The sequence below is a fragment of the Athene cunicularia genome, assembly GCF_003259725.1.
Source record: "Athene cunicularia isolate RWA chromosome 9 unlocalized genomic scaffold, athCun1 chr9_part1, whole genome shotgun sequence".
In the NCBI taxonomy this organism is placed as follows: Eukaryota; Metazoa; Chordata; class Aves; order Strigiformes; family Strigidae; genus Athene; species Athene cunicularia.
Window position 1 is genome coordinate 78,901 of NW_020799110.1, and position 26,860 is coordinate 105,760.

Below are 26,860 nucleotides of genomic sequence, written 5' to 3' on the forward strand. Positions count from 1 at the left end.
TATTATGTAGAATCACATCCATTACAAATACATCAAGACAAGAAAGGAACCAAAGTTGTGCTTCTAGTAAAAGTGAAAAACTGTTCCTCCTGTCCCTTCTAAGTTCTGCTACTAATAATTATCACAGTCTGTGCTAACTTGATGTCTTCTAATGTTTCTGTTCTTAGATATTGTGTGGTAACAGTGAAAACACTATTCCTCAGCTCTTGGTGGATTTCTGGGAAGCTCTTCTTGTAGTGTGCTCTCAGGAAGAAATATTTCAGGAGCTTTTACTGAGGGTTACTTCTCAGTATGTTTGGAGAATATCAAAGAAGCAACTTCCTGAGACTAAGCCACTGAAAACAACAGAGGATCTGGTAAGTCTACCACTTGCAGGAAGTTTTATGGCTGCATTGTCCCTCCAGAATTGATCCAAATACTATCCTTAGTATTTAAATTCTGGACAGTTTATTTCTTAAAAGAAGCAAGACTGAAAGCAAATAAGGTAGCATGCAGTTAGCAAATAGGTACTGCTGGCTCTGGGGAGTCCTACTCTTTGGGGACCTTTGCAAATACACTTCCAACAGGCATCTCAGCTCTGGATGGAAATAAGGGCTAAAATGAAACAATGAGAGTTTGTCAGGTGGAGCGTTTGCAGTTTTACAAAGCTGGCTAAATGAGAAAAGTATGTGAGTGATGAATTTTAAGGGATTCTGAATGGGAAATCTGAAATACAGAATTATATAGAGGTTTCCAATTTGTTACTAAATTGTGTGAACCAGAAGAAAGAGTAGCTGCTATTGTAAACTATGCTATTTGAAAGTTTTCTTCACTTGTGGCTTTGACATGGAACTGTCACTAACAGAAATATTTCTTGTATTGCCACATGATTCTTTCTTGTATAGATAAACTCCTGTAATCATTTTGGCTTGATTTTCCCATGGGTAACTTCCATAATGTTAATGGGATCTCCATCTGATGAAGATTACCATGAAGATATCTCAAAACTACAGGTATGAAACCCCTTAAATCTTACTGTTCACAGCTTAGATCCATTCTGCAAATGTTCATGTATGTATGAACAACTTCTTCCTCACCCCCCCCAGGTTATACAAGTTAAACTAAAAGGCCTGTTGAAATGATGACAGAAAAAAATATATAGAGATGCATCAGTAACAATGATATTTACATTTGCAGTCCACTCTAAACTTGCTTTCTCAGTTTTCAATAACATTTATTAAAGGAAGTATTATTTCAAAATTATTCCAATAAGTAAGGGCTTCTGTTCTAAGGTTATGGTTAGTGTTTTTTTGCAAAGTTTGTCTTACATCCAAACAATACTTTTTCTTCTTGCTTTCAGTCCCTTTTGTGTAGTCAGTCAGTCAATATAGCTCCAGCTCTGCCTGTCTTGGAGCCTCTGACAGAGGCTGGCAACGTCGGCCTCACCATCCACGTTCTCTGCAGTACCCGTCTAGGCCGGTATGAGGAAGCCCTCGACCAGCTCCTCAGAAGGTGTCCTGCTGCAGCTGTGTTATACGCTCAGCACGAGCTGAAAGGTGACAATCAGGTGAGCTACTTTCCTTACAGCATTTTTTGCTTGGGTTTTTTTTGTTTGTTTTCTAACTATAAATGATGTGTGTCCAGATGGACTCTGAATGGATCAAATAGTGCGGCTTTCAGACAAAGTAAACTGCTTATAAAGTTGCTTTGAACCTCTGGCTTGGCATTTAAATTTCATAACTCAGTCCCCACTAATTTTAATGGAGTATTTTTTCCCTGCTTTCTTCTGTGACTTTCTGTATACATTCTAGCAAATTGAAAGCATAGTCTTTTCAGATGGCAAAGTGCCTCAGAAAAAGGAGAGTAATAAATTCTTTTTCCACTGTAAATTAAAAACCAGTTTCTCACTAATCAGTGAGACTAATCAGTTAGAACACTAATCAGTGTTCTAACTTGTTTGACAGTGTTGTGTAACATGAAATTTTAGTGACAAGCTACCTGATAAGAGCACATGGTCCTTCAAATAAAAATCACACAAATATGTTCTTCCTGTGTTCTAGTGACATCTTCTGGCCTTCTAACACCAGAATGGTACTGGTGCACTAGTGGAAAGATTATGTTCTTTATGTCCCATTTTTCCCCTTAAGCCTCTGTATAGTTTTAATTTTGGAACCAATTTTATTCAAGTGTTCCAGGAGTACAGGAGTTTACTTCTATTGCCCATCAGAGCTACTCAGATAATTGTACAGTTTTGCTGATCCTCTACCAGATAGAACTCTGTTCAGAGCCAGATTTGTGCTTTTTAATTCAGATCTGAAAATAGTTTCTTTGATTGTTTTCACATAGTTACAGAGTTGAATGTGAGGTTGCAGTACTGAATCTGAACACGGGTGGAAGAAGAGTTGCCATATTGAAAAAAAGAAGGAATGGAATTCCTTCTTTCCCTTCTTATTAAATACAAAATTACAAACATAAGTCACTACTACTGCTGTTGGAAGTAGACAGATCAGTAGACACGAGCAGAATTCTTACAGTAATGCTGTTCACCACTTTGCATGGAGCTGTTTGGAAGGAAAAACCCCTCATTGTCTAACTGCATCAGTCTCACTAATTATGTGTCTTTTTTCTCTTATAAACTTTTCTCTGTAGAGGCAGTAGGGGGCACTATGTAAAATTTTTCGAGTAGAAAAAGGTCACTGAAAATTGAAAAACACATCATGTGCAAAAAAGCCTGCATTTCAGAGCATTGTTTAAAGTATTGAGTTCATTGCAACCTAGCTGCATTTGTATACATCTGAGCTTAGTGTATTTTTAGCAGATCTTTCATACTCTTAATTGCAGTCCTTGTTAATATACACTTTTGCGGTTGGTTTTTGTGGATTAGGCTATGTGGTGGAACAAGCTGCTTCCTGAACTTTGTGAGAGAACCAGGCTTACTGGCAATGACTGCCCTGTTCTAGTTTCATCACTGAAAGGTAAATGAATTTATTGCAACTTCACTCCAGAAGCCTTTGCACATCATCTGACATTACAAATACTGGTCAGGCTAAGGACTACTGATCGGATAATTTGGAAAAAAATGGGCACCTTTGTCTACAGTTAAAGCTAATACAGCTCAGCAGGCTTTCTAGTTGTTAGCACAGGATTCTGCAACGTACCGTGTGTTGCCTCTAATAAAAATGGCATTAATTTTGTAGTGAAAACAGTTAAAATGATGGCATTCTATCTACTCTGCTCTGTGAGACCCCCCCCTTGCAGTGCTGGGTCCAGCTCTGGGGGCACCAACAGCAGGACACGGACCTGCTTGAGCGGGGCCAGAGGAGGCCATGGAGATGCCCAGGAGGGGCTGGAGCACCCCCTGTGGGACAGGCTGAGAGAGTTGAGGGGTTCAGCTGGAGAAGCTGTGGCTGCCCCCTCCCTGGAAGGGTTCAAGGCCAGGTTGGATGGGACTTCGGGCAACCTGGGCTAGTGGAAGGTGGCCCTGCCCAGGGCAGGGGGTGGCACTGGATGGACTTTGAGGTCCCTTCCCCCCCCAAACCGTTCTCTGATTCTGTGATAGTGTTTCTATATAGGTCAAAAATAGACACTTAAAAAAACCCCAAACTTACTACATAAAACTAATAGACAGTAATTGTTTTTTCTCCTTGGCCAAGTGCCTGTATGGTTCTAAGCAATGACAGGTTACTTTTGATAACCCAGCAGGTGTTCAAGTGTGTGTTGATGATTAGGTCACAGGCTGAAAAAAACAGTGTTACTACTAGAAGTAGAGAAACCAACCCTTGTAGTCCTGTTGCCACATGTTTGTGGGAAGTCAGGAATGTGTACAGCTGAGGGGCCAGTGTGTTTGTTTTGACAGAATAAGAGTGAATAAAAGTGTATTTTTTTACAACTGACAGTGTAATGCCTGGGGGCAGGAAAAGAGCATCATGGGGCTGCATTGTGCAGCACAGGTTGCCATGCTCTATCATAATGTTCTAGTTTCTAGTGCTGATGTCTTTTCTTTTGAAATACTGTTTTCATGGAGTAACTCTGCTGTAATCACTTAAGAACATTAACAGCTTGGTCTGAGAAGCCACTCACAGGACATCCCAGTTTAGAGGTAGTGCTGAGTTAGGGTGCTGCTTCCAGGGCTTCGCTGGCCTTTGATACAAAATAGGTGAAGTCCTAGGTCAGACTTCCATAAGCATTAGAGACAAGATCGAGCTGTGTGTTTAATAGAACACATAATTTCAGTTTACTTTTGACACTTCCTATAGTTGCATTTGCTCCTAAATGGGCGTGTCTCAAATTTCATTCCCATTGCAATACTTATATAATTTGATTACTTCACTAATTACATTATTTTTGTATACACACATATATATGTGTATATATATATAGTGTGTGTGTGTGTGTGTGTGTGTGTGTGTATATATATATATATATATATACACACACACACACACATATATATACAATGTTTTTTCATTTTTTTGTTCTAAAACCAAAATACCTAAACAAGATTTTCTCCGCCGTTCAGAAACTTTATCAGTTGTTGCAATGGAACTGGAACTAAGGGATTTCCTCAGTCTTCTACCAGAGGATGGAACTGCAGCATTTTTCCTGCCACATCTTCTTCACTGCAGCCAGAGGAGGCTGCTGACCTAAAACAGTGGGAGTCTGCTACGCACCAAAGTTCAGAGAATGTGCTGGAATACAGGAGTAAATACAACAAACAGTAGAGCTACATACAAGGTACTGTGGGACTCCCCTGACATAAATCACCTTATTTCTCAGTTGAAACCTCGTGACAACTATTAAATGAGAGCTGTTGTCCGAGGCAGAGCATCTCTTTTGAAGCCAGTACTATTGCACCCTGAAGAAGGTCAGCAGACCAGAACTCCTGCCAGGTAGAAATGAGTGGTGTTGCCACCACTCCCACCACAGCTCTAAGCTGTCAGGCAGCATCATTCACCTTCTCACTGGGGGTGAACTTATGGCCCAAGCAGCTCGAAAATACAGACTATGTAGTACAATGGGAGGTACAGTGTTCACTGAAAGTAAAGCAGGGAGTCAGTCTTAATTCTGTGTGTGTTGGATCACTGACCTGGGGAGGAGTTTGAGCTCAGGCGTATGTCTAACTGGGTAGAAGCAAGTGCCTTCCCCTTCCAAGTGGAATTGGGCCCCACTTAATTTTGCAACACAGACATTCCCTTGAATTCCAGCTGGCAAAGCCAGTCAGCTGCTCTGTCATCTCAGCTGCATAGCCATGCAAGTGTTAAATGTTTTCATTCAGCAATTCGCTAAAAAAGGCCATAAATAAGAAAGAAAGAGACGTGTTCCCAAGGGGAGTGGAAGATGTGGACTACTGCTTGCTTGCTCTTTTTTTTTTTTTTTTTTTTTTTTCTTCTCCTGTTGTACTCAGTCAGTAGAGAAGTATTTGAAATATCTTCTAGGTTTTTTGGTAAGCATCTCAGGTACTTGTGCGTATATGTACTGGTTTGCCTTTCTTTTGGGCAGAAAACATCCTTTTGTTCCTTCAGCTGGAATTCAATCATAATAAACTGTCACAATGTTTATGGCTTTCTTATGAATGCAGTTTGGGTTTTTTTGAGAATCTACCACAAATAAATCAATGAGTCCACAATCCCATGACCGTCTAAAGGCCTAATTAGCTGATGTTGACTCTATCAAATCAATTTTCCCTGAAGCTGTAATGGTACTTAAACCTGTAGAAGTCAGTCAGAAGAGGTCATCTACATTGCAAATAAAGTATATTTTTAAACTATTTTTAAACTTATCTGTGTAGCATTCCTGTTACAGCCAAAATCAACAATCTAATTTACTAGTAGGGATTATGCTGGTTTCAGTAGAATCTTTCTACCTTAAGAAAGGCCAAAGTAGTTTAGTCTTGTGACAGAGAAGCAATTTCCTTTGTTCTGGCAGTTGTAAAGCCCAGGTGTTCTGCTTTGCCTGCCAGTCCCATACATCCTTCCTTTGTGTTTGACAGAGGTCCAACGTATGTGGAGTTGGGTTGTTAAAACACGATGGCACGTGGATGGCACCTGCTCTTACCGCTTTCATTTTTGACCAGCATCAGTTGTGCTCTAATACTGCTGCTTCCATCTGTCAAGAAATGCTTAATATCTTCATTAGTCTTAATGCTAGGTCTTAACTGCACAACTAACATCAAAATGATTCTACTGCAGGAGTTGTTTAAGATTCATGAGAGCAAAGCTCTTTCTTAGGTAGTCACCAAATTTTGCCCTTTACTGTCTGAGTGTCATCAGGCTTATTTCAGCATAACTTTGTCTTGCAATTATTTTCATAACAGAAAAACAAAAACGTCTTGTGCAACTATGATCCCTCAGCCATTGCATCTTTTAAATTCACTATCTTGAAAGATGCTACTGGATAAAATCATAAAATAATTGCAACAGAATTAATAGAACTATTTTGTTAGCTGTTCAGTTATGACTTTATATATATTTTAAATATGAACCTATGTAAAAAGTAATAACCAAATTCCTGTTTCCCAAGCAATAACTAAAGTAAAATGCGATAGCAGATACCTAAAACAAATTTTGCTGTTACGCAGTGTTATTTACAAATTTTTTTACAAAAGTACGTTTGGCTCTTCCATGTTCCTCAGCAATTAAATAACATGCATTAGGCATCACCTAGAATATGCTTAGCTTGCAAGATACTACTTTTTTTTATTTAGAGAAAAAGGTATCCTAAGCCGTTATATCCATTCAGCTGTCTTAGTCAACGCCCTCTTGTTAGCCGTGGACCACCAAGTGAAATCTTCCAGAACACAGGTGGAGATGAATCGTCCAGGAAATAGTATTTCTCAAGAAAGGCTTCACTGAAGGTAGAGCTTGGAGAATCACTGTGGTGAAATGTTTTCATCATTCTAGTGTGCCTGCTGTACCTTTACACTTGAACTGATTGAACAATCTTGGAAACAAAGAGGCCTTTTTGTCTGTAAGGGGGAAAACAGCTTTTGTTACAGGTGTTTCATTGAAAGAACTCTGCATGTGGACAGCAGAGCCCAGAATGAGAGCAGTGGAGCCCTGTACCTTCTAGACATTGGGAGTTAGATTTAAAACCAGCTTTAAAATGCAACAAAGGGTACATTTTAATGTACGTGAGATGGCTGATTATGAAAAATCCAACATACTGCTGCTTCAAGCTAAAGTCTACATCTTTTTCTGTGTAAGCTTAAGTCAGCCATTTTATCATCTGTGCAAGTTTGGCACAACATATTCTGTGAATCAGAATGGTTTATGAAATAGTACTAGATTGTGTTTAACACTCCAGTCTGGTTTTAGTATAGATACACATGTATCTAGTGACATATCTGTATATACATACAGCCATTCTGAGATGTTCCTACTTTTCTCTTTCTGCCAATTAACTGTAATGCATACCTATTATGCTCTGTGTTTTAAGTACAGGAAGGTGTTGCTTTTAAAACTGTAGAAACTTTGTAGAAACAAGAACTTTCAAAATTCTTCAAGATTCAAGTTTTTTCACAGGTAATATTGCTAAAGCAAGCTAAATAGTGTCTGTAAAGCCATAACATGTCCTTTAGAAAGAACACACTATTTTAGTTTTTCAGTACTTTGTTAGGGATGATGACTTCAGCTTTATTTAACAACTGTTTTTCCTGTTTTAAATGAAGATTTAAGAGGGAGTCTGATACTGCTGGCACTTCTTGGGTACAGAAGTACTCTGTTTCATGAAGAATTCTTTTAAAATAAAAAATCTGTCATGTTAATTTCATTGATGGGAAGCTGAAGCAATAGTCAGTAAGCATCCAGGCCTCTGGCTACTTGTGTTATGTGAGCAGCAGCACTGGGGCCAGTATAACCGGGTGGCTTGCAACACCGATACTGAGCCATGAGATATTGCTGGAGGCCTGATCTAGTCCTGAGTACACAGGGCTGCCCGTGAGCCCCATTCTGCACCTTCAGACAGAGTGAACACCACTGAGGCAGATAAGCTCCTACCTTCTTTCGGGAGCACAGTGTAGGTTGCTTCCATGCCTGCATGGATGTGGTCGGTAACATGACAGTGCAAGAGCCACGTTCCAGGGTTCTGTGGGGTCATTTCCACAGTTTGAAATGTCCCAGGGAACAAATCAAAGACGTCTGCCCGGTAAACCCCTGTTTGCTTCAGGACAAAGAGAAACAGTGGTTAAACAGCGTAGCATTGCCAGGCACAGTAGTGCGAGCTGCCTTTTTGCCACCAAACTTTTTAATCACAGTTGAGTGAAAAGATCTACTGTACATAATTTCTACAGAAGCATCACTTTGTACATCAATTTAATGATTAAAAGATTAATAAACTTGCAGCTTAATGGAAATGGAAATGAAGGAAAAGTACAGCTGTTGTGTTACTACAGCCATGAAAATTCACAGCGACCTTGTTGAAGCAACTTGTGAGGTTACCAGTCAGAAAATGCTACTGGCAGACAGTCTCTGTCTTTGTATGTTGAGCAAATACAGGTGTGGTCCATAAAAAACTTACAGTTCAGATTACAAGTTCTGCTTAATACTGTCACATCTGACTTTTCACCAGAGATACCTTGGTATCTGAGCTGCCTCTCATTCTTAACACAGCAAGAAACGAGCAGAGAGGAGCTGTTACCTTGTACTCAAAGCTGTGGCCGTGGAAGTGGGCTGTGTGAATGTCAATCTCATTGCCCATTGCCACCAAATACCAGCTGACATGATCTCCCACGTGCATAGTCAGACCATGTAGATTTCCAAACACCTTTCCGTTAATGGCTAAAAGAGGAAAAGAACAAGGAAAACAAAAGATTTTGTGCATTGTTATTCTCCAAACTTTAATAGAATACAAGATTTGAAAGCCAATACCAGGCAAAAGTTACAGCTATGAATGGTATATAAAAACAAAACAGTTGGGCAGCATATGATGAATGGTCCGATGATATTCCATATTTAACTAGAAAGTAAGGTGTATTTAAAAGAAAAAGTTCTTTGCTGTACACCATTACTAATATTTCAGTTCTTAAAAGACCTGCATTTCCTGCAGCTCTTTGTAAAGGGTAGGCTTTGCCAGGACACGCTTTCAGGATGCGTATTGCCTTTCCAGCTTATTCAGAACAGTTGTTTCCTGACACCAAATCAGAAATGTAAAACTTAATTTTTACTCTTTCCTCAAGATTTCAACATGAGACTCTTTTTTTCTTAGGTTGTTGGTTTTTGTTTTGTTTTTCTTTAAAAAAATCATTCAGTGGCATTAACAGTGTTTTTAAATAGTTAGAGTGAAAATTTTCAGGCCTTCTGCCCTGGAACTGGAAATTCAGGGGGGATGAGAAAGTCCAATTTATATGCAGTACTTTCAAATACATAATTTTATAGTTTCCATAGTTACATTAACTAAATTGGGAAACATACCGTGCATTTTATTACTTTCAAGGAATTCCTCATCTTCTTTGTCAACAAGGTGTGGGTTGGTAGAATAGGTTTTTATGTTTTCATCCAAATACCATGACTCATTTTCATCAAAAACCATAAAAAGAAGAGCAAACTGAACTTTTTTTTCAGTATGAAATGATGGCAAATAATGCTTATGACACACAAGAAGCGTGCCTATTAGTCCACTGTAAGTGTCCTGAAATTACAAATGAAAAATCATACAATTACAAGATGTGACCAAGCAGAAGCACTTTTAATGCCAGACATGAATCCTCTTACTATTTACAGCTGTTAGTATCTGGAAATAAAGGTAGCCAGTGTCAGACAAAAAAGGTTATTTCTTCACAGTTACATGCTATCCATGGATGAAGTTCAATGGACTGTGAAGAGTAACTGCCTCTTTTTCATCGCTTGCTAGAAATAAACATTTGTTTCATTTTAATTTATTGCACATTTCCCCCCCCCCAATTCTTTTTAGATTTTAGGATTTTGAGCTTGGTTTCCATTCAAAATCTACTAAAGTTTTTGTGTTTGCTGAGACATGAAGGAAAGAACATATTCATTTTCATTAAAAATTATTAGTCATGTTAACTTAACGGGTGCTTGTACAAACATGGCAGATTTATGTTCCACAGTTGCATGTTAGTTTTCCCACACACGACTGATTAGACAGTCCCACACACGACTGATTGAGCGAGCTATAAAGTGTTAGCTTTAAGAATGAAATCTGAGTGAGATGATCTATACCAGCAGCAGAAGAAACAGGGAGCAAGAAGAAGAAGGGCTGCGACTCTCAAATTCTGCCCTGACTTTCTTGGATTATTCAAAAGACATTTAAATTCCATGATACGGTAATGAGGGGAATGACTTGACAGAGAAAGCAGGAGTTTCAAACTCATTTCCCTTTTGCTGTAAGTACATTTGTGTTGAAGTCATGAACAAACCCCTTTAGGTTGGTATTAATGACACACCTTAATGATGTCCACTGTTGAGTGGTATGCCCATGCAATACACTGTGGATCTCCTCTCTCAGAACTAGATCTCTCTGGTATTTTCCAGACATACATTTTTGTTTCACCTGAATGAAATAAATATTGATGGATTTTAGAAGTCCTGAAACAGATGTTTTCTCCATTTACAGCTTATATTTGTCTTGATCTTCCTCTTTGCAATTACTGCAGTGGCTGGCATATTTACTGCCCTTCTGCAGATCCCTGACTCTTCTTGCCAGTGGTTTTTTTGTGTGACTGCACTGTCCAGTTCACCTTACTTAATAAAAACAATTGTACCTTTTGTAAAGATCACAGAGGAACTCCTGGAGGAATAGCTAGCATAAGCTGTGCTCTCCCTGTGTAGCCTGATCTGTTTGCTTTCATGAAAGGTGCAACCACCTGCATCAAAAAATTACTGACCTGTCAAGGGCTAAGATACAGAGGAATAGTTAACAGGGCCATTTTAATTGTAGAAATATTTGTCATAATCATCAAAAATTTAAGAACCTGAGGTAAAAACAAAAAGTCTTTCCTGCTATCTTAAAATTACAGCTTGCTAAACCTTACTAGAAGGCTTGATGTTACCTGCCAGAAATAAACAAGGATGCTTTGATACCTGGGTTAGTTACAGCTACAACAGAACTGTCTGTTTTCACTCCATGGGCGTGTATAGAATAAGGTCTTGATGCCAAGTTCTTAAAAACTATGGTAACTTTATCTCCCATATTTGACATAAGCAGTGGCCCTGTTGGATTGAAAAGAAAGATTAACTTAGTTTTACAAAAGATCAGAGAAGAGAGAGAGTTTGTTTTGTTCAAATACAGTGACAACAACATTGGCTTATAATTCAGCTAGAACTGTACATGGATAATGTCATTCACTGGGATACACTGACTGAGCAGCTGAAGTGGGGCATTAAGTAGAGGCCTGAGTGTCAAGAGCCCCAGGCACATACTGTGTATTTGAAGTCAGTTTGGATGTTGCTTCCCAATTTTATGCTGAATTTGCAACTCCTGACCTGTGGTCAGGTATCAAACCAGAAGGTTTTCATTCTTGTAAAGCAAGCAATGTAATCTTGCAGGGCACCATCATAAAAGTAGCAATTCTGTGTAGGTTTAGGCACTTTGGGTGGGTAGAACCAACATTATTCAAATAGTATCTTCTTGGTTTGCTTCCCTGCATTTTTTCCAGTTTCAAAACTGAACTTCGATGACTATACCTTGAATTTCCAGGTGCTGCTGCTGCTCTGCTCTGTTTTTGGGAGTACTGAACGTCTGATCGGTGTATTCACGATATACTACTTTTTTGTATTTTGAGCCAATGAATTTGTCTTCTTTATTTAAAAATGGATTGCCAGGGCTGAGAAAAAGAAAAAAAAAAGCAAGTAAGTTATTACATTGTACATTTCTGTATGTATTTTAGAACATCTTTTGCAGGTGTGTCAATTAACCATCAAAGAAAAATCCGGCTGAGTGAAACAGTAATCTCATAGACCACCTGGTACCTTCAACATGAAAATGTTCTGGTTAAGATGGGAGGCTTCTCTTAACCTGGATGGTTAAAAAAACATTATAAATAGACCAAGTCTATGAAGTATTTGAGAGAATGCTGAGTGTTTGGCCTGGCAGATATTTCAGATTGCACCACCAGCAACTTGCGTTCTGAAAAATAGAGCTCTCAGTGACTTCTGTAGGTCTCAAGTGAAACCTGAAACTTGTGAAGCTTCAGTGCCTTGCTGAAATGAAATGTGAGGGACTGATTCTCTGCTGAGATCACGGGGGCTGGAGAAAGTGAGGAAAAAAAGTCTGATAACAGCACAGTCCATATTACTTGTGCTTAGAACTGTAACAGATTCCACTATGGTGTGGAGGACAAGGAAATGTGCTATCAAGCTGAGGAAAAAGAAGAAAATAAAAGTCAATTAAAAAAAAAAAGTTAGTTCCCTCTCATTGAGATTAAAATACTGGGAATAAAACACCAAGGTGTGAAGCTTCATAGTGAATGGATTCAGTCATGGATTTATCTTGTCTAAGCTGATGAAACAGAGGAGAGAAAAAGAACCTTTGAGTACAGATAAATATGAGACAAAGACATGTTACAAATTTTAAGTAATATCAGGACAAAGTATAGTCATATCTAGAACTTCATGAACATTTTAACCATTCCACATCAAGGATGGTATTAACATCAGTGAATAAATGCACATGCACTATCCGAGATTCATGAAAATCTGCAGCTGCCCTGCAGGAGATTTATGCTGGACCATTTCATGAACATCATGCTGTCTGGCTCATGGTTACATGGCAACATTACTGGAGAAGGACCACAAATTCTAGTGAGCCCTAAACATACATATGCAAAGAAAGTGTGTTTAGAAATGCCTGGTGGCAGAAAATGTTCAGAGAAGCGAGTTGTTCTTTTGCATTTTTTTCCTTTATGTATATTGCAAAGTACCTTTCCTCGTGGTGTTGATGCCGCTCAAATTCCCATGTCCTGTTAGGAGAATAGTCCCACTCGACTTCCACTGCAGCAATATAGTAAGTCTTTTCATGCAAATACATAGATAGATCCACATTCCACCAATGGCACTGTTTCACTTTGTAGTTCTGTTTCATGCCCCCTGTGTAGTGATCTGTTGTCAGGCACGACACTTCAAAAACTCCTAGAGGTCACACAAGAAACAAAGATTTGAGGACAAAAATCTGTTACTGGTAGATCCTGAGATTGTATTACCTATGTTGTTTTAGTGTTTAGAGACTGAGACACAGGCTATTGCTCGTATAAGATCCAAATTCTCTGTGTAGTATGGCTACTTGTGGTAATAAAATTCAGCATACATAGAAGCTAGAAAAAAGAAGGCTTTAGCATTAAGAGCTTCCATCCTATGAACACAAGTTTGCTGCACTTCAAACACAGCTGTACGCAGTTTTAGCACCCAAAGGATCAAAATACCAGTTATTTAAAGCTTTAGGCGTAAAATGTTCATAGGTAAACATTTTCTAAACTAGTAACAGAATTTTTAAACAAGACCTTTACCTTCAGAATCAGGCTTCATAATAGCTGTAAGAAATGTATGTGGAAACAAATTTGCTGTATCCCTTCTCGTTCCTTTAGTTACGAATGTGTTTTCTGAAAAGTATATCCCATGGACATCGACTTCTGACCCCAAGCCCATCAAATGCCAGGAAACCACACTTCCTTTACACATCTCCAGACCAGGCTGATTTCCGTACATATAACCATTAATGGCTGTAGATTTGAGGAAGCAAAACCCACCTTGATTAACATATTAATTCTGCAATACAGATTAAATAATACAGACTGCAGATGTAATAAGATGCCTTAGAGTGACAGAAATGTCAATGATGAAATACCACATCAACAAAACTAGAGAATCAATTCAAGTAAAACAACCTTTAAACCCCAGTGTTTAAAAACAACTTCTAACAGTTCTCCTTTTCAATGTCTAAAGCACTAGTAGCTGACTTCACTAACGGAACTTCCACTGCTTCATGCCTGTCAAGTGTGCAGGATGCATAAAGCATCCTACTTTATACCCTGCAAGACCCTCCTGCCACACAGCAGAGACAATCCACCTGAAGTGGTTTTTAGTCTGAGTTACTAATCTTTTCTAGCTATTTCTGTGCAAAACTTTCAAAGCCTAGGTCTGGTACCACTGAATGCTCAGTATCAAGGCTCTGTAAATAGCAGGCATGCCTCTAAGGGCAAAATTTAAGAAAGAACACAAAATAGGTTTAGGATTTATTTGCAGGACTAGGTACTGAAGATAAAAACGTTCTTTCACATGAAACTTGAAAGGCATTTCTACAGTACCAAAATATGATCAGTGTGAAACTCAGCTCTGCCTATTAAAGAAGCAAAGATTTGCGCTCTAAGGGGCCACACTACCAGCAAAAGAATCCAGACTCAGCCACAGACACAGAACAAGCCAGCAATGTCCCACAGAGAAGGCTAATGGTGTCTTGGGCTGCGTTAGGAGGTGCGTTGCCAGGTCAGATGCTGAAGGTCAGATTGCAGCTGCTGGTGTAGAAATGCTGCAGGCAAATCGAGCCAGAAAGCAGCTTGGCAGAAAAGGACCCGGGGTCCTGGTGGGCTCCGAGCTGAACATGAGCCAGCAATGTGCCCTTGCTGCAAGGGCCAGCGGTATCGTGGGCTGCATGAGGCGAGGCACGGCCAGCAGCTCCGGGAGGGGATCCTTCCCCTCAGCACTGGAGAGGCCACTGCGCCCAGTGCTGGGCTCCCCAGTACAAGAGACATGGGTGTACTGGAGAGAGTCCAGCAAAGGGCCACAAGGATGATGAAGGGACAAGCAGCATCTCTGCTGCGGGGAACAGCCGAGAGGGCTGGGGCTGTTTCAGGCTGCAGAGGAGAAGGCTCAGGGGATCTCACCAACGATACAGACCCCAGCAGGGAGGGTGCATCGGGGACGCAGCCAGGCTCTTCCCAGGGGTGCCCAGGGACGGGACCGGCGGCCATGGGCACACACCAACACACAGGAGGGTCCCTCGGAGCACCAGGAAGCACTTTGTCACTGTGCACAGGCTGCCCAGGGAGGTGGCGGAGTCTCCAGCCCTGGAGGTGTTCAGAAGCCGTCTGGACATGGTCCTGGGCACCGGGCTCTGGGTGGCCCTGCCTGAGCAGGGGGTCAGGCCAGACGACATACAGAGCTCCCCGACAGCCTCAGACAGTCTGTGGAAATCCTCCTTTCAGCTACATCATCTGCATCATCAGTTTTCTCTTGCTGCCTGGTTGCACTCTTAGGAGTTGCACATGGGTCACAGACTTAATTCCTCCACCTGCTCAAAGTGTACATAACAGTGCTAAATGCTCAACTGGCAGGCAAGGCACTGGACAGCTGGTGTTATACTCTGAACTACCACGTTTAGCTGAAATGGAATTGCATTCAAACATGGGTTTGTTTCCAATGGAAAGGAAATGTCTCTGCTACTATACAGTTTCTCAGTCTCCAACATGAGACCACAGAAGTAAAAACCTTATTGTAGAAATGAATATTTGGCTAATAATTTTCTTACAGTGCATTTTGTTAGATTCCTGGAAGTCCTCATCATCTTTGTCGATTTTATTAGGATTCAGTGTAAACATCAAAATATTGTCATCCAAGTACCAGCTCAGATTCTCATCAAATACTGTGGCAAGTAAAAAAAATTCGATGTTCACATTTTTCTGTGAGAAGAAATAGCAGAAAGAAAAATAGAAATAAATGAACAGAAAATGTCAGGAAAAAAATTCTATGCACATAATAATTTAAAAGTATAACTCATGAAGTAGGATAGATGCATACACTGATACTTCATTCTGATAATCTCAAAATTCTCCAATTGCTGTATCTGGTGACTAGATATCTGCTGCTAATGCTCCTTCTACAAGCAGAAACCACCTCCAGAAATTAATGTGTGGTTTGACTTTTAAAGTCTCTACATTTTCTAGTCATTCTCATCCTAGCTGAGACTTGAATACCAGTGGTTGCTCACTGTGATGGCGGTTTCACAATACAGTGTCTGTCTATCTATAGCCAGACCAATGTTGCCTTTTTTTTTCTTTTTTCTTTTTTAAGAAAAAAATGCTTCATTTTATGTATTCATTATGCTTCATTTATGTGCAGACAGGGTGGTACTGAGTGGTCATTAATGTGGCAGGCCCTGAGGGCACAATTCAGAAGGTGAGATTCAGCTACAGTGATTTTTCTTCTTGAACTGACTTGACTGACCTGTTGCCCAGAAGGAAGCAGCGCTCCTTTTCTGCACACCAGGAGAGGACCCACGAGGCCAGAACTGGTATCTCTGACTGCATCCACAGCTGAGTAATAAAGCCACGTCAAACAGTCTGGATCTTGGTCTGTGGGGCCCACATCTTCTGGCACATTCCACTCATACGTAAATGTAGCACCAGGACTCACATGAGAGGCTGGAGATTCCATACCTATTACAAAAATCAGCATCAGGTTTCATGCCTAATGGCCACTGTTTGTCTGAGCACCCACAGGACATCAGCACTTGGAGAGCTTGTGCTCTGGTGCCGGCAGGCTCCTGCCCGGGCGCACCTCTGGAGGCAGCACCGTAGGACGCCCCCTCATCACTCTTGTGGTAACTCACGCCGTGGGGCTGAATGCTAAATGGATGGCTGGCATTGTTTCGGAAGGTCACTCTGATGCTCTCGCCCACTTCAGCCTTGATAACAGGTCCTAGAAGAGAGCACGTGGTCTAATTACAAGGTGTTTCCATCAAGCAACGCACAGCTCACCCTGAGCTGGGAGCCATTGATGCTGGTGGCGTCTCCCCTCGAGGGGAGCTGCCCCTGGGCCGCTGTGGTCTCTGGCACACGGCCTGAATCCCCTGGCAGCCCAGCAGCCACTGGGCTGCTCCACTCGAGTTCCTCATGGAGGCCCAGGGACAGGCAGGACAGCTCCTCCCTTTGGGAAGGGACCTGCAGGTATCAGCACCACCCTCAGTCTCAGTCCAGAGCCGCACCAGGAGCAGCACGTTATAAAGAGGGCTAGACCTGCCTAGCCTGGCCTTGTAATTCAGAGCCTCGCCCTTGGAGACTATGGCATACTGCCACAGGCAAACTGGGGACCACCATAGTACAACCTTCAAGAGCTTCCTTGCACCCTGTGGTGTCTCCTGGAGGAAGCCCCAGGCACCAGCATCCACAGGTGGCAGGGAGAGCTGAGGGCTCCTCCTGCGGAGGGGACTGCTGGCTCACCAGTGCAACTGAGTTTTCTCTCATAAATCTTTGCCGTGAAATAATTTTATGTATCTTACCTAAGAGTCCAAGATGTGCTTCCTCTGTGAGTCTTTTTTTATGTTCAGTGAAAGAACCATCAGTGTATTCTTTGTAAATGGCTTTTTTATAAGAGCCACCAATTCTTGTCTCACTTTGTTCAAAAAAGATGCGAGATTCACTATGTAGAAGAAAATGCAATAGATGCAAACAGTTCAAGTCACAACAGTCAGCTTCACAAAGTCAGTCAGGATGTCAACCCCATTTTCGGAGGTATGATGTTCTGCGTTTGCCTTTAGGGACTCCTTTCAGTGATCTGGCTGCACACTCCTATGCAGTTCCTTATAAGGATGTGCAGGAATCCATTATCCTTCACTAAATTATCTTTAAGAAAAAGACACTGTGCTGTGTTGCCCTCATAAAGCCAGTGTGCTTAGAGACTCATCAACAGTGATTGCTAGTCAGCATTTTGTAACCTGGAGTTTACTCTTCTTTTTAATAAAAGTTACAAATAATTCAACAACAGTAGATACAAACACCAAGAATATGTAACACCTAAATAGAAAGTGAGAACATTTAATCTACACTTTTTAGTCTACACTTTTACTCTTCAAAAAATGACCTTTCAGTGTTTTAAAAGCACTATTCAGACAATGAACTGCGACTGATCCCTTGTGGAGCAGGTAGGTATTCTCTATCTCATAGATTAAAAATCTGAGGAATCAATGCATTCAGTGATTTGATCCAGGTCTTAAATATGTAAGCACAGGGCAAAGCTACCTCAAGCGAGTTGTTTGCTAATTGAGATGCTGTTGGCACGATCTTCATCAGGTAAAGAAATGATCATGAATTCCTAGCTTTGCTCTCTAACTCAGAATAATCGACCATCTTGAATCATCTGAGGTCACTGCCTACATATGACATTACAAATCACCTTCATCCCAGTGAAACTACCAACAAGCAAAATTTATAGTAAGATAACAGAGAAAACAAAAAACCTAATTTGGTCTGATATTTATCCTAGCATTAATATTTAAGCAGAGGTGAGGTCAATGAGAAATTCTACTTAAAAGTCAGTTCTACCATATGGCTTACCTTATTTACCATGTTTATATCAATTCTGCTTGAAAAGTAAAACTTCTTTAATTAGAAGCATTTACCTGTCAGCAGTTAATTCTTGTCCTGTAAAATGGTTCATTGCAGATGGGCCATAATTCCAGATGATCTCTTCAGCAGCAATGAAGTACTGTCTTATCTTTGTACTCTCATTGTGATCTGTTGTGGATTTCCTACAATCTTTTACTTTAAAAAGGGCCTGCATACCACCTGAAAAAAACGAGGAAGTAGAGAAAACTAGGGAGAAGGAACTGCACTTTGTTTTTGCTTTCCCTACTTCCACCAGCACTTCTCTTCCCTGAAGAAGCCCCATACCTTTGATAGAGATGCAAATCACAGACGAAAAGGAAGATGAATGATATAAAAGCATGCACAGCCATGGTATTTACAGTAGGCAGAGAGGTGTGGTAAAGTGCATTCATCTTGTAAAGTTGCACCTGATGTGGTAGTTACAGATAAGATTAGGGTGGAGAGGAAGCAGTGCTGTCAGTCAGCACTTCAGGCAAGGCCAGGTGCTACCAGACTGACCATCTTCCCTCTAAATCTAATCAACAGCTTACTTGGGAGACTCCTGAGTCTCTGCACCCTAGCAGAAAAGTATGCTAGAAAATCCGCTTGTTGGCGATACAAATAATTTAATAAAGAGAACCCTTTTACAGCTATGGATTAGGCCAATTTGTAGGATTTAATCTTGCCCAGGATGCTGCTTGATGTGATAGCTATTTCAAAACGTATAACCTCTGAGTAGTTGAATCTGTAGGTTAAACATACTCTTTTGTATATCAGAATTTTCAAATTCTGGAGAGATTTTGAGTTCTGCATTCCTTCCCACTTCTATGACAAATTCTCTAAATCACAGAGATATAGATCATGGAAAAGTGTGGAATTAGCTTTTAAATGTTTCATATAGTTATCAAACACTGGAAATATGGAAGATACAGGGAAGAGAAATGCAGATTATCTCTGCTTATTAGTCAATGCCCTTTCCAGAACACATCTTTGCCAGCAGACGTTAGCCTGCCTGTCCTCTGCCCCTTGCCCAAACATGGCATGAGCCCAAACTTTTTTGTTGGCAAACAGAAAATTGTGATTAATTACCTTCAGTAAGAGGCAAATGTCATGCTATGATTTATCTACAGTTGAGACTTGCAAAAGTGCAGCTGTGCCAATTGCTGCCAACTGATAACGATTTCTATACAGACAAGAATTTCCTTGAGTTCCGTAGCTACATGCTCAAGCCCATCTAACACACCTCTAGGCATTTCAATTACCATAAGAATCCTGTTACCTAGAGGAGAACATCGTCTGGTATATGACCAGGTCAGGAGTACTGCTAAAGTGACTCAGGAAACTGTTAGCTCAAGCTAAAAATATTCTCACCACTGGAACTTGTTCTGTACCTTCGATATGGTCGTTCACCTGGCAGCTGAGCAGCCATTCCCCAGAATGCCTTGGCACCATGACAGCATCAATAAACGTGGCTGGGAAGAGGTTAATGGTGTCCACTCGATGATGCCTTTCTATTAAGGTCTGTCCATGAAAGTAGGCGGAATGGATATCAGCTTCATTACCCATGCCAAAAAGATGCCATTTTACCTTATCTTCCACACACATTGTGAGGTTTGGGAGGTATCCATACATATACCCATTGATTGCTAGAAGAAATGTTATTCAGTTACATTCACAGACCTTAGGATCTTTTCTTCAAAAGCAGATATCATACAACCATTGCTCTATTCTTCGAAATAGAAAGAGGCTCAAAAGAAAACTGCACCTTTGAAAGTGTGCCAATATCAGACACACAATTCATCTGCACAACTACCTGCATGACCAGCAGTTCCTGCTATGATTCTGGAATCCTCATCAGAGCCAAAGGTATCTTCTTTGTTGACACTAACAGTAAAAACTGGTTTTCTAACCTGTGGTATTATAGCACAGAGTTCAGGACTAAAAACCAGAATAAAGTAACATAAGTCTATTTAGAGCACCTGGGAAACTACACTTTCAAAGAAGTTCTTGGCCGCTAAGAATTTTATATGACAACTCCAAAGGTTTGATTGTACAATATTTGCCATCACTTTTTAATATTTTTTGTGTTTAAAAAGATCTTTCTCAATCCTTCCAGAAAAAGCCCTGCTTAGGGGAAAAAAAAAAAAAATTCTCTACAGCTCATCTTTAAGAGAGACAACATATGGAAATATTACTCCACCATACTAATGACAAGCAACATTAATATAATGTTCTCTCACAGTGCATTTTATTGCTTTCCTGGAAGTCCTCGTCATCTGTGTCAACTTTGGAAGGCTCAGAACAGTATGTCCTGATATTATCCTCTAGATACCAACTGAGATTTTCATCCATCACAGAGAACATAAGGATAAATTCAGCAAAGTGTTCATCATTGCCTTTATTCATTGTATCTGAAAAAGAAAGCAGTACATTCAAATCTTTGGCAACTGACATTTTTTCATCAGTTTTAAGTGTAGTATCAGTAGGGCTGGTCACTTTCTACTTGACATTTTGCCACTTTTCTTGAGTATGAGTGTACACATAAACTCACAGACACACTCAGAAAACAAAAATTGGTTTTGATAGATACTTTAAAATAACTTTACGAACAATAGATATCGCATGTGATAAGATTACAGTAAATCTGTTTCTCATATCAGTATTTACATATCCTTTTGCATTACTAGCATGAACACATCTCATCCATATGGATTTGTGGACAAAATATTCTGCAAACTATATTTGCTGTCACACACAAAATCAAACTACTTTCTATACTATTGAAAGGCTGCTAATTGAGAAGACAAAAGGCTGCTATTTCAAAATTAACTGTAATATTCTCCTTTTCCAGTAAATTATTTCATGAGTATTTATTGATAACCATTACCAATCACCTTGCATGTGTATTTATTTATTTATTTATTTATGGTTTACCTTTCCTGCAAATTATTAAAGGCCCAACAAGCCCTGAAGCAACATCTCTTGGAGCATCTATGTGGGAGTGGTAAACCCTGGTTATGCAGTCTGCATCTCCCTCAGCTGGACCTTGATCTTCCGTCACGTCCCATGTGTAAGTGTACTGGCCGCCAGGTTCAACAGCATCATCTCTCTTTTGCAAATCTTTGGTGTTGTCGGGATAAAAAGCACCTGAAGAACATGATGCAGCCACCATTAACACAACACATTCACAGTATGGTGTCAGGATAGCACCAGCCATGCTTTAGTTGACTACATGCTGCAGTAACATGGACTGAACATCTGAATACAGGTTAAAATAAAGTCAGGTGAATAGATCTTTTCCTTCTCTTTCAGAGTCTCTTCAATTACCTTTGAATTTCAAGGAGCACTTCAATTAATAGCATGTGAAATTTAGTCCTTAATTTATTAGAAGGGAACTATGTACTTCTGATAAAAAGATAACAATTCAATTATTTATAAAACATTTGTTAAACATTAATCCTGGAAACTGTTCTAAAATATTGCATACATCCTCAAGGTATACAGGTGTCACTGGAATGAGAATAACAGAAAAAAAAACCCTAAACATTTCTCTAATAAGTGCATGTACTGCTACATCACACACTGTTCTGCTCCCACAGAATGTGTCTGTATCAAGCCACATATTAGTTGTAATGAAAATCTTCATGAAATATTAGAAGTTAGACTGATACTTCATAAATTCTTCTAATGAAAAACTTTTAAAGACTGTTTCTGAGACAACATCATATTCCCAACAATTCACATACTGTTTTTAAGGCCCACTAATAAAACTTTTAACAGCCATATTCTGGTGGTGTCTGGTGCAGAAAATCTCCCATCACCTGAATGTAGCAAGACCAGCTCTTGCAAGGGTGAATCACCACTAATCCCAATAGCACCCCTACAATGCATCTTAAAGGCTGTCAGATTTTTATCTCATTAATTTATTATTAATTACTAATTTATTACTAAGCAGTAGCAGTACCAATGTACAAAGTAGTACATTGGTAATGGTTATCTCCATTTTAATAAATTATTGTGTATCTTATATGCAGTACATACAAATTAAGTGTTAAGAATCTGGAATTGTAAGTTAACAATACCTTCTTCACAACACCATCAATTTTTCCTCTAGATATCCTCCATACCTGCATCTCCTATATACCTTTATACCCTTATTTCAGGTGAAATATACATACTCTTATTTCAGGTGAAATGTTAATCTAAAATAGTCTTCTTTATGAATTCTTACCTTCATTTTCCTTTGTGTATCTTACACCATGTGGATGCAGTGTGTAGCTTCTGGAAGCGAAGTTTTTCAAGTGAATAATAATAGAATCTCCAACTTCTCCCTTAATGATAGGGCCTAAGAAACCCAGCCAGGAAGGTTTGTCAACCATTATATCATATAAATGATCAGTGTACTGAGTGTAGACAGCCTTCTTGTAAGTGCTTCCTATCCTATGTGGTCCGTTTTTGAGAAAGACTCCAGCCTGCCTGTAAAGGAAATACACAGACACATCTGCAGTGTTTGATACTCATTGTATATTTGAATGCTGTTAATTTGTAGGGTCTCAAATAAAGACCAGGCCTCTGTAGCATGTGCATTGCTATATCTGTATTTAGAAGCAAACAGGTCTCTTATCGTGAAGAATTACGCATCCATATGGAGATTAAATATTATGCACCAACACGAATTTTTTTCTACCTGTTTGATAGACTGAAGATAAGGGTAGCTGATACAATTCTGGGCAAATTTTAGACCACATGGACAAGGTAAATAATAATTCTTACTGCTCAGAATTTTTGTACTCGCATGCTTAAATTGCTGTATGATTTTCCATAGCCTGTTAAAAATAGTATTTTCCATTATCACACCATCACGTTGACTGCATAATCCTTGCTCCATTGTAATAAGTAGCAGACTTTTCAGCTGTAAAATACATTTAAGATGTCTGGACATAAGCAAAACTACATGGTGTTGCTAAGGTCCAGAGTGTGTGGGGCAGGGGAGGGGGATGCAGAGTGCTGAAAGGAGTGAGTCCAAGCTCTCAGCTTCCTCATCAGTCATAGATGAAGAACAACCACAGCCTCAGAGCTTGACAGAGATTTACCCTAAGAAAATCTCATTTTTATAGATTCAGCTCAAGAGTATAGAAAGAGGTTACATGAGAGCAGGGAATTATCAATAACCTCCTCAATCACTAAGTGCTGTAACTGCTGGACCACTGCTCCTCTCAATAATGAAACTCTTATACTGACAATGAGAGCTTGGTTAGCAAGGAAACAGCCTAACCCATGAGCTAAGATGAGGCTGGTGGAGATGGTGTTTCCTACACATGGTATCAACCCCTCTAACACATGTAGCTGTGATGGACACGCTGCCCAAGGACCACCAGCCACAGGCTAGGGGTCACCAGGTTCTGTCAGCTACCAGCTGGGAACAGCATTGGAGCCAAACTTTGCCTGTGCTGAGGGTCAAGTATCTTCCATTAAATATTTTAGTCTCTTGAGAAGAGTTATTTTTATGGAGAAAGTGCTTATATTGGCTAACTCCAATGGTGAGAGCAATTCGAAGCACTGGCTGTTCAAACCAGTGGTGCTCCTGTTGCCTACTGCTGTTAACCCAAGCTCTAGAGCCTCTTTAACAACAAATACTGCTGCGTGGTTCCCTGCCCATTTCAGGAGGACTAGCCGTGGAAGTAAGGCTATTCTGGAAGGAGGCAATCCTGGGAGATTGGGCAACGCTGCCTAAAGTTCAGCACCCCCCTGATTTCTACATGATGAGAAACCAAGCCAACTTGGTTTCATACTCCCAGCAGGCAATACTGTGAAGCCAGTTAATAATGCCCCAAAATGCAAAGCATTTTCCACAAGGCTGAGCACTGTCTGAGAATGTGGGGACGGAATTGTTTGTACCTTGGCAAGCACAGATCTGAAGTGTAAGTAGAATGCCAGTTCAGAGCTCCATGAAATTTGGAGAGCATAAACTTAGTTGTAAAGGCTCAGTTACGGAAAGTCTGAGTGCATGAAGCTTTTCAGCCACAAATTAATTCAAACAAATATGTTATGGGGTCTTCTTGGACTATTTAAACATTTAATTGTAGGGTATTCTTTCTAGCAGGCACACACACTTCTTCTCCTGCTCTTCCCTATCTCTATAAATATCAACCTCTGTACAAGCACAGCCTCATGGTTGAAGGGTTCAGAAGGAGAAGAATCAGAGCATCTGAAAATGAAAAGCAAGATAAAGGGGACTAGCTCCACTGCAGGCATACAACCACTGAAAAACTGGAATTAACTTAACATGCTGCAGGTTGTCACAGAGCAGAGAAAAGCAGTGAAAGTGCAGTGAATGGTAGTCACTTATATTACAACACAGCTCTGCAATTTTCAGACAAGATGCCCTTCTTCCACCATTTATCAGAATTACCAGCCTGCTGAATCACTGTCAGGGTCTTACATGTCACTCTGTTTATGAGTAAAAAAAATTAAAAATTGACTGCTGTGTCTCATGCCTGATGAAGTGGCTGACTGTGGCTGAGTGTTGGCTCTCACCAGAGAAAGTAAACCACAGGAAATCTTCTAATCCCTCATCTACAGACCAAACGATAACTATATTTCTGAGATTTTTCCAATTTCTGATTTATCTCTTAACTGTTCTTTATTTTAGTATAGTTTTATTTCATTTTAAAGACTCTAAAAAAAAAAAAGGTAGTTTTTTTCTCTCTCAAATACTTCTCTGATGCCTTTTATATATGGGTTTTCTTTTTTGGTTACTCATATCTTCAGGGTGCTCCCCTCCTCCTCACCACACCTATCCTCATCCTACTCACCACTCTCATGCTGTACAGGACTCTTGCAGTGTAACAAGCAACCCAGCTCCTCCACTGGATGCAAGGACCCAGCTGAGCTGCTACACAAGTGAAAATGACCAGTGCCAATAAAATCTAAAAAGGAAACCTGTGCCCAATCGGAAAGTTTTAAATTTGTCAAACTTCTGTGTTTAAAAACATAACGGCAAAAGTCTTCTCTTCAGAACTAGCATCTTATTCATTCAGAATTATGACTAGACTTTCAAGGGTCTTTTTCTAGTCTCTACTTAGTAAACATTTCATTGCAACAAATTCACAAAACCCCTACATATTCCAATACTTTTAATTAGCAGACCATTGGAACTCAATTCTCATGCAGCGCAAGAAAAAAATCAAAATTCCTGTGTATGTCTGACAGAAAATCCACTGACACCTACATTCATTTCACTGCCCTCATAAGGTTTTCAGTCTGGCCCTAGTGTCTAAAGCAGACAACGTGGTAAAACCAAACCCAACCAGTAGAAACTGTTTTACTTACTCTTCTTCTGCAAAAAGCTGCCCAGAGATGATGTTGGTGTTGCCAGGTGCATAGTTCCACACTGTCTCTCTAATGCCGATGTAGTACTCCCTGCTCACTGCCCCAACTTGGCAACAGCAAGAGACCAGCAAGCAACTTAGGAAGAAAAGCTTCATTTTGCGTTCCTGAAGAAAATATGAAATAAAAACACAGGACGGGCACATGCAATTTCCCTTTATGTGTTCTTGTCCCGTCGTCCCCCCGCCTTACTCCTCCCCCTCTCGACTCCTGTTTGCTTTGGTGAACACAATAAAATGTTGCACAATGTCTCTGTGTGTCCAGAGTAAACAAATGATTCTGGTAACTTCCTCAGTTCAGATAATCTTCAAAGAAATTTTTTCAATTTCTGCCAACCTACTATCACGCAAATTACCATTTGTGCTGTTATTGGATCGTAAATCTTGTAGCTGAATTGAAAGTGCTGTAGATTTAAGTGGATTGACAGGCTTAACCGTAATTACATTTCTCATTATCTTTATCGCTCTATAGCTTGTATACTACTGAGAATAATCGCTGTGAGGTGTGGCACACGAACACCGCTTTCGAAGCGGGCGGTGAAGAGCCCCGAAGAGCACCGGGGTGGGGTGTAACGGGGCGCTGGGCAGCGCTGGGCAGCGCTGGGCAGCGCTGGGCAGCGCTGGGCAGCCCCGGGGTGCCCGGCTCCCTTCCCCGCTCCGCACCCCCGGCCCGCAGGTCCTTCCCCGCCGCCAGCGGGCGAGGAGCGAGGGCTGCGGCTGTCAGGGCAGAGCGGAGGCGCTGAGCTCCGCGGGGATGAGCCCTGATAACCCACCACGGCTCCCCTGGAAACGTCGCCCTAGCACCAGGGGTGACATCCCGAGCTGGAGATGAAAAGGTCACGGGTGGAGGCGGGGGGGGTGTCTGCATCTCATTTCCAAGCGCTGTCAGTATTGCCCAAATGGAAACGAGGCTCAGAAACTCCACAAAATGAACTCCCTGTGTTTTATCTTCCTCCACGTCTATCACCAGACAGGATAAGCCACATTCTTCAGTGATTAAAAGCACAGTAGAGGTATAAAGTTCCAGATAAGCTTAACTGTTACCATTATCTAAATGGACTACCCAGTGCAGAATCCCATACTCTTTCTTTATTCAAGTTCTGTAAGCGTTTTGTATCTTTTAATCTCATTGAAAAATAAGAAAAAAATTGGACCTTAAACATGGTATGTTTAAAAATCACCTAAA

General features: G+C 40.5%; 2 protein-coding genes across 2 annotated transcripts in view; one reads left to right on the forward strand and one right to left on the reverse strand.

Moving 5' to 3' along the window:
* The window catches only part of HPS3 (HPS3, biogenesis of lysosomal organelles complex 2 subunit 1), a 20,416-nt gene extending 13,844 nt beyond the window's left edge, over nucleotides 1-6,572 (forward strand). Inside the window, exons 13-17 of the mRNA XM_026854938.1 lie at nucleotides 168-356; nucleotides 885-992; nucleotides 1,340-1,546; nucleotides 2,864-2,954; nucleotides 4,499-6,572. Coding sequence (XP_026710739.1) covers nucleotides 168-356; nucleotides 885-992; nucleotides 1,340-1,546; nucleotides 2,864-2,954; nucleotides 4,499-4,626 — 723 coding nt within the window. The 3' untranslated portion in view covers nucleotides 4,627-6,572. The remainder of the gene's footprint in view (nucleotides 1-167; nucleotides 357-884; nucleotides 993-1,339; nucleotides 1,547-2,863; nucleotides 2,955-4,498) is intronic.
* On the reverse strand, nucleotides 5,362-26,143 carry CP (ceruloplasmin). Its single transcript, XM_026855345.1, has 19 exons — nucleotides 25,619-26,143; nucleotides 22,518-22,762; nucleotides 21,221-21,433; nucleotides 20,527-20,697; nucleotides 19,678-19,932; nucleotides 18,322-18,487; nucleotides 17,203-17,342; nucleotides 16,482-16,622; nucleotides 16,149-16,360; nucleotides 15,454-15,604; nucleotides 13,436-13,648; nucleotides 12,854-13,061; nucleotides 11,619-11,758; nucleotides 11,016-11,144; nucleotides 10,379-10,485; nucleotides 9,387-9,603; nucleotides 8,614-8,753; nucleotides 7,974-8,136; nucleotides 5,362-6,943 (listed from the first exon to the last, which is right to left on the reverse strand). The coding sequence occupies exons 1-19, from the start codon at nucleotides 25,819-25,821 to the stop codon at nucleotides 6,870-6,872; spliced, it is 3,288 nt and encodes a 1,095-aa protein (XP_026711146.1). The 5' UTR covers nucleotides 25,822-26,143; the 3' UTR covers nucleotides 5,362-6,869.
* Nucleotides 26,144-26,860: the final 717 nt, after the last annotated feature.

Coding starts and splice junctions, on each gene's coding strand:
- CP (XM_026855345.1), bottom strand. CDS start 25,821: ATGTGCCCGTCCTGTGTTTTTATTTCATATTTTCTTCAGGAACGCAAA. Junction 11,145..11,618: donor GCAGCACCTGGAAATTCAAG/GTATAGTCATCG, acceptor TCAATCCAACAG/GGCCACTGCTTATGTCAAAT. Junction 8,137..8,613: donor GCCACAGCTTTGAGTACAAG/GTAACAGCTCCT, acceptor TTTGTCCTGAAG/CAAACAGGGGTTTACCGGGC.